General features: G+C 39.7%; 1 protein-coding gene across 2 annotated transcripts in view; it reads left to right on the forward strand.

Annotated features, from left to right (window-relative positions):
• Window positions 1-9875, forward strand: part of LOC135385846 (ceramide synthase 1-like) — a 45691-nt gene extending 35816 nt beyond the window's left edge. Inside the window, exons 7-8 of one of the 2 annotated variants that reach the window (XR_010420515.1) lie at window positions 129-471; window positions 3257-9875. Coding sequence is in view for 1 of the 2 variants with exons in the window: in XM_064615412.1 (XP_064471482.1) it covers window positions 129-240 (112 nt within the window). In the remaining variant the exon portion in view is untranslated. Of the gene's footprint in view, window positions 1-128 lie in introns of both variants that reach the window. The other variant, XM_064615412.1, reaches the window with a different exon arrangement.
• The last annotated feature ends 468 nt before the right edge of the window (window positions 9876-10343 follow it).

The following is a 10343-nucleotide window of genomic DNA, read 5'->3' on the forward strand; positions in this document are numbered from 1 at the left end:
AGCCGAGGGCCCACGGAATGCAGACTTCATGCCTCAAGCGCTCGAGTTTAAACTAAGCCTAACGAAAAAATAGACAAACAAATAAATAAAATAAATACGGAAAAGCTGAAATCTTATATCTCCTGCAGGGCTTCTTCCATTGAGCAGAATGGAAATGGATGGCAGAATGGAACCGTCGTGCATCACAAGACCACTCACAAGGAAGTGGGAACACTAAGGGAGCGCCTTGTGCATGCCTGAAGCTCATCATCATCTGCTGTCTCCGCTGCTGCTGCTGCTGCTGCTGCTAGTCACGGTAACTGTTGCCGTGGTAACTGTCCCGTGGTTGCACTTTGCCTGAAACGTGCATACTGTGCTTCAGATGCTCCAGGTCGTCAGCTGGACAATATCTGCTTCTTCTTTGGCTTCCAATAGTTGCACACTCAGTGCCCTTTGTGCATTATTCTGATGCACAGATCACCCTACAGCAAGGTGTGTGTGTGTGTGTTCCTTTTCATTGTAGCTTCATGGCAAGACAGTGTTGAAAAGCAAATTGCTATCATTGATAATGGAGGAAAATCACTTGAAATAGTCTGTGGGGACACTGGGTTTCGAGGTTAGTGTGAAAAACTCTTCTCTCTGAAACATGGTAGTATAAACTATTTTAAAAAGAATATGGATGTACCATTCAAAATGTACAGAACACATTTGAGTCTGCAAGCTTGAGTGTGTGATTAGAAACAATCATGTGCAGAGCCTCTCGAACTTCCTGAAAAAAAAAAAAATAAATAAAAAATGGTTTCCATGGAAGCTGAGCAAAGTAGCAAACATTTGCCTACAGTATGTAGGCTCAAAGTCGAGTAGCAAAATTGACTTTATCCACAGGGTTATTAATGCAGGAAATAGGACCAAAACCTTTAACCTTTGGCACAGTTTCTGAAAACTCGTTGGTTGATATCAGTAGTAGCAAGGCCTTTTGGTTCTTAACGTTTCTTATGTTATGTGAATTTTTAACGTTGTAGTGTGTGCATGTCATTGGGTGGTTCAATCAGGGTGGATGGGGCAGAGATGAAGTATTGGGGTTTTGGAAATGCTAGAAAAAGCTTAAATGGAAATCTTTATGGGAGGAAGGTGGTGTGCTCCTATGTCTTTGTCTGGACCTGCCTGTGGCACATGTATGGTAGTTGTCATGGAGACAGCATCATACCATGGCCACAAAAACATTTACTATTTGACTCCTTTTTATACCATGTGGTCTGTAGTGATGGTTGTATTAAGCAAATATGTTTGCAAGGGTGTCATCGCTTGAAATATTGCAAAATGTGGCATCAGCCAACCAAGAGTTATGGCATGTATTCTTGAGCAGCGAGTCACAACATAACACCTTTTATTAGTCACTGATGTAAGATGATGCAGTTTGTCTGTGTATAAAGTGAAATTCCATACAGTGATCAATTTACGTGTCAGCGTTTTAGCAACTCTGTGAATTACACTACCATTTACCCCCGCAACGAAACTACTACACTGGTGGTCCCGGCAGCATCAAAGTCCAATAATAATGCTATCGTGTATCTCTTAAGTATTTCAAAACCTAGTGCAGATTGCTGAGAAACCATTACCACTACTGCATTTTTATTGTCGTCTCCATGCTGAGCACGTTGATACACATAAGAAGTGACAGAGTTAATTCAGAAGCACTGCAAGATTGGAATGTTGCAGTTGTCCAAAAAGCCAGGCAACGGAGAGTCCCGCTGCTGTCTGGCCTTTTCGACGACTGGCATACCGTAATTTCATGTGTATAAGCCGCACCGCAGATAATCCGCAGGACCCGTTTTTAGGAACGTTTGGAAACTTTTCAGGCAGATAAGCCACATTCACAAATAAGCCGCGACTAATTTGTGCGACAAAGGAGGCCATAGAGAAGACCTGTGGTCCATACTCCGAGGTCTGCACGGTGTACAACAAAGGAGATCAGTTCTAGTGTTCTACCAAGAAAGGATTGTGCCCTTGTTGTGGGTTTTTCATGCATCAACGGGTCAGTGGCCTTCCAGAAGACAGGAATCACTGTCACCACTTTCGTTAAATCTTCTTGTGAGAAGGCACCTGGAAGGTCAGTCTACTCGAATGTGGATGTGCCCCTGTTACGCATTGTTCGTGCATTGGTAGGGCGGTGCTGTTCCAGAGACACTGTCGGCCCTTTGGTTGAAACCGGCATATGGGGAAAATACTGTGGAAAAATAGTCATCAGATAAGCTGCAGAGCATCCGTGAGAGAAAATCTGCGCATAAGCTGCGGCTAATACGCGTGAAATTACGATACTTCGGTCTTTCAGTGTCCGTAGGCATTGGAGGAATTGTGTTGTCTGCTTGTGTGCCAGCCTCAGCTCTGTTACCTACCATAACCTTAAAGTGTCCTGCGTAAAAAATTGTTGCTCAGTGTATGCAATGCGAGATTAAATGCTGATGGAAGCGTCTATCCAGTGTAACTTGCAAAATCTTCAAGGTTTGCATGATGCTCCAGCTGCTTGAACTGCTGCAAACATAGCTGCTTTCATTCGTGCTTGGCAATCAGCTTTGTGCCGTTTAAGACGTGCACAAGCATATGTGTACTGGAATGTGCGAACCTGCCTGTTTTATGTGTCTGTATTAGTACACCATATGTGGACGTCCTTATTGCAGTCATGTTTCAGGAGAGAGGATGTGGCAGTTTCATGGCAATAAGAGTAAAGTTCAAGAGCTGTGCTTCTAATAACACTAATAGCATTAATTCAGTTTTTTTTTTTTTGCTCATGAGTAAGTCTACAAGTCTGTCCTCTATATGGTATTTATTCAGCAGGTGTCTAAAAATTCTGATGGTATGCATTGGAATCCTTTTTGTTGCATCCCATTAACGTGAAAACCTGACTGACATAAGATGACGCTCTTCAGTTGAGGAACCCCTTCTAGTTGGTGTAGTGCCATTATGTAAGGCAGCTTCAAAAGTCGACAAAAAAAAAAAAAGAAAATGAGAAAAAGTGTGCGAAGGAGCAAGTCATTTAGAAATTTAAAATGCTTGGCAAAAAAAACTTTTCCTACCAAACTGAGGGACAAAACAAAAGGCTGTTGTTTGCCCTTTAGAGGAGGATGTATTGAGAAAGAGAGATTACCTGTTCCTGTTTGCTGATATCACACTGTGCAGGTCGCTGCACACTGTAATTTATACAAAGTCAAGTAAGTTGTGTACTGTAACCATTTATTTCTTGACCAAGACTATCCTGTGTTATGCCATAAACCTGCAGGCATGCATAAAAACAGACACCTCTGTTGCAAACGCTTGGGTGGCACCACGGGGCAGAAGTGCAGCAGCAACGAAGTTTAATTCACAAGACGAAGAGAAAGGGATCTTCGTAGGAAGAAAAAACAACAAAAAAAGAAACAACAAATTATGCAACACTTAGTGAATATGTGATTGCATGCAATCAGTACACTCGCTATGCTGACTGTGCATTACGTCACTCAGATATCGATAAGCTGAGATATTGATATTTGTTTTAAGTGTAGCCATCTTGAAATAGTTTCAGAGTTTCCAGAGAGATGTGCAGTTGTAATATACCAAATGTACATTTTGTGAAATCAAGTTTCTTTGTTTATTGCATTTGTAAACAGTGTTCTCTATATACACACACACACACACCCTAGGGCAGGTTGCCAGTGCCGGAATTTTCAAATTAAAGTGGTTTCAAAAATAGCATAATTGAAAAGAATCGCATACTTTCACCATTTGTTGACAAAACATGTTGTGCAGAACTCCCTGCATCATTCCTCATGGAATGAACCATAATGCCATGGCACATAAAAAGATTAGGACACTAATTAACACTTGTATGCAAGTTAGATCCTTAGTGGAACTTACTGCACAAAATTATCAGAAGGAAAATGTTGGTACTACAGATGCTAGAACTTTGAGATGTATTGCCTTGGCTTTGAGATATGGCAACTAGGCTCTTTGGGGATAATATTGCTTGTACACTTGTTTAACTGGAGAAGGGCATATTTAATTTTTTTCTTCTATGTGTTGAACCTAATTTTTTACTCAAGTATACTCAAAATCAATCAGGTGGCCGCATCTTTGTAGGCAGTCTTGTTGGGCCACATGCATGTGTGTTGGAATAATGCTGGAGAGGTGAAGCAGATGCATGATGTGGAAGGAACAAATGACCAATTCATTTTCTGCTTCTTTTGATGTGATTTCTGAATGTTCTGAGAATAGAACTTTAACACAGCAGGTTATTGTATTTCAAGCTTTTATATCCCTGCATTTAGACACATTAGGAAATTTATAATACATTTCGGTTACTTTGACCAACATTTTCTATTTTTAGAAGTTTTATCTCAATTAGTGTTGATTAGTATGCTTTGTTGGTTAGCCTTCTAACTTTTTGTGTTTATATGACACGGGTTGTACCCCAAGGATCATCAACAAAATGTTTGAATGCATATCACTTTTTCCTAGATATAACAACATTAAATTACTTTTAGTTTCCAACTGTTTGCAGCTTGCTTTTTGGAATTTATTCCCTTTGTCAGTTGAACAATGTAACCAAATGAGACATGATCTTGGCAATGCTTCAGAAGGGCACAGAAAGCACTATTGCACTTGGTTAAAATTGTCTCCTGTAAGATGTGCACTTAAATGATGAGAGTTGTGGGTTGATTGAAAGCTGTGAAAGCTACGTCAGTATTAAGACATCCTTCCCAGGGCTTCTTCCTCTTGACAGGTCTCTTTTAGTGATATAGACTAAACTTATTTGCTTTTTTCTTTTGGGCACAGAATACACTGAGTGCCTCATCAGTGGACTTTTATAGGACAGGCATGTTGCAATTGAAATAAATCTACACTGGCAAATAAGCATGGAACCATACCTTATGGACTCTTATGGACCACATTACTAGAGAACTAGATGAAGAATTCATGTTATACAGTGACAGTATTTCCAACCAGAGAGCAACAATAATATATGCTTTAGTTAGCCTGCATGCAAAGATGCCTGGAAATGACTGCATGGGCTGTAGTGTTTTGTGCTTGAGTATGTCAGCGTGATTGTGACATATTGCAATGCTTTAGATTCTGTATGGTGCACATTTGCCTGTTGGTGAATAACTAATTTTTTTTTCAATATTTATTTGATAACATCCTATTTTGTAACAGTTCAACACATTTGTTAGATATGGTGCCGATGGAGTAACTTGGTTCCGTAAGAGCCAAGAGTGACAAGAACAGTTGTGTCCGCTTCTTTCGAGGCCAGACATATGGCCAGAAATTCGAACAATGCTCCCCTAATGATGCAACACTTATTTTCTCAAGCTCAATAAAGTCCTCACTAAAAGTAATCAAGTATGATATAAACTCTGAGCAAAGTCCTCCCTTTTTTTCCTCTGATGGAAGAGATATCTTGATGCAGAGCATATTTCTTTGTGTTTCTGATGTACTTTTTGTTTTCTGGTTATGGTATATCAAGAATCTCTGCATGTTTTATATTTTTAATATCATACTTAATTAAAGGATGTGTGACTTAAAACTGGCATTTATAAAATCTGCTTCATGATTTTATGTCACATAAGACAGGGGTCCTACTGACCTTGTGGATTCCTATTTTGATATATTTTGAAACCTTTCATATGTGATGCTAATTGGTAGTGGAACCATAGTTTTGACTCAGTAGTTCTTGCATCAAAAAGGCTGCATTTAAAGATAAAAATTGTAATGTTTATCCATACAAATATCCCATAAACCTTAAGACATTGATGAAGAACTTCGTTGTATGTTATCACACCATTGTGAGCACTGTCACTGTAAACTTCTATACATGTGTGCATGAATAATATGGAAAAATTTTGTCTTTCACATTGTACACATTTTTATCTGGTCGTCGCATGTGGGGCTTATGAAATACTGAATTTTTGTAGTCTCAATAATTCATTTCAAGTCTATTAAATTACTGTGCTTGTACCGCCCTTTTATTCACTATATCTATTATGTGAACCTTTTTGGGTTGTCGATGAAACAAAAATGTTTGCACTTTTTCCAAAATTACAAAGATTTTGCACATCTGACTCTCAAAAATTCTGATTTTATCTGTTTGTCAAGGATATTTTTGTGACAGAGAATGTACCCTTGTGAGGATCACTCGCTAGCTATATCTAGCTATATTTGGGCCATCATATCGTGAACTGATGCATATGTGACAGAAGAGGGCAAAAAATTGAAACCCATTGGAGTAAGGTCGAGAGAGACCAAAAAAGAAAATCTCAACAATGTCAAAATATATATATATATATATATATATAATGAAGGGAAAAAAAGCTTATAATACACTGGCTTGCACTGTGGCATTGAGGAGTGCTCAGTCACCCTCCCAGGTGCATATCGCTCGCTGAGTGACCCCAGGTTTGCCAATTCCGAACGATGCGCAGCTACCCAGAGCTGACGAGCCGCAAACACGGCGAAACACGTGTTCTCTGGTGCTGTCGCATCGTTCCATGAGTATCTGTTTCTCTGCGTGCAGCCATAGAAGCCACCTTAATCTGTAATTTTGAATTTCAAACACGTCTAGTGTCATTTACTTGTTTCTTTAATGGCTTTTTTCCCCAGATTATATATATATATATATATATATATGACAACAATATATATATATATATATTGACATTGTTGAGATTTTCGCAATATATCTTATCTTATATCTCTTGAATATATATATGGATGTTCAAAAGTGTTTGGAACAGATACTACTCGCACAAATTTGTTACTTGAACCACCATTTGGCATCACACACTATAGGCTTCCAAATATACACATAGAATGAAACTCCACAAGGTGTATAGCACATATTTGCATGATCTGAAATGAAATTGCTCAGTTATAGCATAGTATGAGTTGAATTAATTGGAAAAGTCAAAACTAAATATTGTTCAATTGAGTAATACTAGTATGTTGCACCCCCTCTCTAACAAAATAAGATGTCACTGTTCATATTCCATCACGCATTCAAGCAGTACGTGCAGTGTTGAATTCCCTATAGGCTTCTGTGGCATTGGGTTCTACGCATAACTTGCTCTCCACCACCAGTAGGACTTAGGAGTTACTTAAAGGTTTTGTTTGGAATGGGCTTAAATTGTTTTAGCAGCCCAACATGTGCAAAGACAGAGAATGGAGCTTGTGGTTTATCGAAAAAACTACAGGGATTTATTCCGCCTTTGAGATGTCTCTGACTGCGAGCACTCAATCGAGCTTAACAGTTTCGTACACCTGTGGGTGAGCTTGCGTAGTTCTTACAGCATTTTGAAAGAGTTTACACGTTTTTGTAACCAGAGTTCGGAAGTCTAGAATTGGCGTAACTAGTGTACCACGTGTTCTCTGCGTGGTACTTCTGTGCAGTACGCCCCGCTATAGTGCAGAAATGTGTAATACTAGGAACTGGCAACAATGTTGTCCATCTGTGCTAATTCAAAGGCCTAATAGAGCTACATAGCTATAGGATGCAGCACTGAAAAAAATATTCTAAGGCCTCACGATAATTTCAACACAAAAGCTGCAGAGAAATGACAATAAGAAGCTTCTTCTTGTTGGCATTTTTTGTGCCGAGTACCACCGATAATCTGGTACATTTACCCTCAGTCCATTCTCGTGAAGAATGCAGATGTTGAAAATGTATATTTAGACAAGGTACCACAAAGTCGTTTGCACATAGGTACTTTCTTAGTAGGGCATACATTATGGGCAGTATATTCAAAAAGTTCATGAAAAAAGCGCCTTCACTAAAACTGTACAGACATGGTAATCACATCTTGATCTGTCAAGAATCGAGGTTTCACTCATATGCGGCATGCTACAGGTCCTGCGTTCTTTATTCCGGTGTGTGCAGCTGCACATAGCTTACGTCATGTCTGTTTCGTTGCACAAGAAAGGACAAAGCTCATCAGATATTATGTAATTTGCACAGCTAGGAGAAGAGGCTGGATGTATATTCATTTCTGAACGCAGTATTGATGTACTGTATTGATAAAGCAAGCCAGTAAGATCTGCGAGAAGTTATGTTGACTAACATGGAAACTCACTTGTGATGTGAAACTGTATCGGGAGGAACTTGTCCTTTTGCAAATTGCAAAACATATTCAAGAAAACATTGTGACAAAAGAATTCTTGATCTGATATTTGTTTGGAAGCGATAAAATAGTGATGCAGATGTGTTTCTGTCGCACTGAGTGATCACCAGAATTACATGTTCAGTACTGGAATATTTGCTTAGAAAGTCATAGATGTGCAAAGGGTTTTGTTTGTCCTGCTCATCACAGAGTTTCTCTTGATTGCATGAAGTTTGTTTTGTCCATAGTAACATTGGAAGCTGTGGAATAATGACATTTTTGTATGCGACACTTGTTGAAGTGTGTTCTCTACAACACCCCATTAGATGTAGCAGTGCCTTAAATGTCATATTGTCTCTATTATTTCATTTTCTACTTCAGGTGTAACACAGTGGTTGGTACTATAGTACACTGCAATGTTGTACTCTAATGGCACCATGACCTCATATGCCTTTTTCATTGTGCCCTACTCTTGTATTACTGTGGAAGCCTTTTTCTGTAAATGGGAGTGAGTGTACGGTGGATTGCATGAAGGGCCTGCTGAATCGTTACTCAACATTATTTTCAGGTGAGGTGATGCAGGTTAATAGCATCGCACTTTCCTCCCTTTACGAGTATAATTTCTAGATGCATGACAAGTTATGAACACATGATTTACATATACAGGCCCCAAGGTGTCTCTCCTGAATATTGAAGATATGTGTAGAACAAGCTTTTGACCCCCATTGATTCGGCTTGCATACTTATGGCGGTGCATCTGGAGCAACACGTATGGCTCCATCTTTGCTAAACCACTTTTTTCCCTTTTTTTTCTTCTTTGAGCCAGTGAGTCAGTACTATTATTTGAGGACTCACTTGTTTATAACACCATGCTTATTGCTGTAATAGTCACTGGAGATATGTCCCTCACGAGGGTTTATGCACTTGTAACTCATGGAATCTACTTTTGTTCACACACGCTTTTTGTGTAAATCACATAATTGTGGTTCACAGTACCTGTTGTCTTTGATAAGAGAGGTTATGGTTATACATACATAGAGGTATATTAGATTTTGTACTAGTCTCTTCTGTTATTATTGCTGGAAATGTAGGCAGTAAGAGTGCTTTAAATTGCAAGAGCTTTGCTTTAATTGCTGTGAGAAATTTTTGCTGCAGTGAATGTAAGCGGATGGTCGCACGTTGAAAAACAGTATTTCTGCAACTTACTCAAGCTTCTGCCATGGCCTGTTTTTAACCTGTTATAACCGGTTCGCTGATTATTAGCCAATTTTTTTAACCTTAGGTTTTGAAAGCAACCCTTGATATCCAAGTAATATCTGCTTCTGCATTCGAGTTAAGTTTCTATGGAATGCTATATTGAGACAGATTGCCCCTTGCAAGAACACTTGCTATAAATCCTTGAAACATGTCTGTGCAGAGAGTGATTGTGTAAAATATACGACCTCTAATCGTTGGCCTGCGGTAGCCCATTCTGAAAATTTCTTTTCCTATTTTTTAAGATTCATTTTATCTTGTCATGCTTAATGTGTTGTAAGGCAAATGACATGCGTGAGTTATCCCATTGCTCTTGGCGATATCAAGGTTTTTTTGCTAGTAATATTTTTCTTGAAGAGCTTGTTTTTACGAGACCATTGCAGTCCTTCAGAGATCATGCATACAGTGTAAGATATGTAATTTTCATTTAATGAGAGGGCATTTGGCTTAACCTGTGTATAATAAACAACTCGGATTCATGCTTGTGAAAATAAAATGAGGAATGGTTTTCAGAGTGAAGGCTTGGTTACGTGTTACGAATTTCATTCCCACAAGCTTTAATGAACAATCGCGCTATTGTTAAAGTCATAGAAGCTAGAGCAAAAGGGCACAAAAGGGGAAGATGGATGGGTGGGAGAAAATGTCCTGTCCTGCATTTCTGCTGGAGGGCTGCCCCCTGGCACATATGGTGACAAGCCAGATTTCTGCGCGGGCCTAGATTTAGCGGCCCGACCCGGCCTGGCCACGAAGACATGCCGGTCGCGAAGACTTGCCTAACACGGCTGCCGAGAACTCAACCAGGCCCAGATCCGGCACGCGGCTCAATAGCCCTTCCGTACCTGAACCCGGCCTGGAAGATTTATGTGCTCCGTCCAACCAGTCTGATGCGGACAGACTCTTAGTCGACATGCGCTCCCGTGTCATAGAGGTTCAGAATAGGGTTTGGACCCCGCATTTCTTCGTGTCCCGAAATCCCAGGATTTCGCG

Source organism: Ornithodoros turicata, chromosome 2, assembly GCF_037126465.1.
Source record: "Ornithodoros turicata isolate Travis chromosome 2, ASM3712646v1, whole genome shotgun sequence".
Taxonomy (NCBI): Eukaryota; Metazoa; Arthropoda; class Arachnida; order Ixodida; family Argasidae; genus Ornithodoros; species Ornithodoros turicata.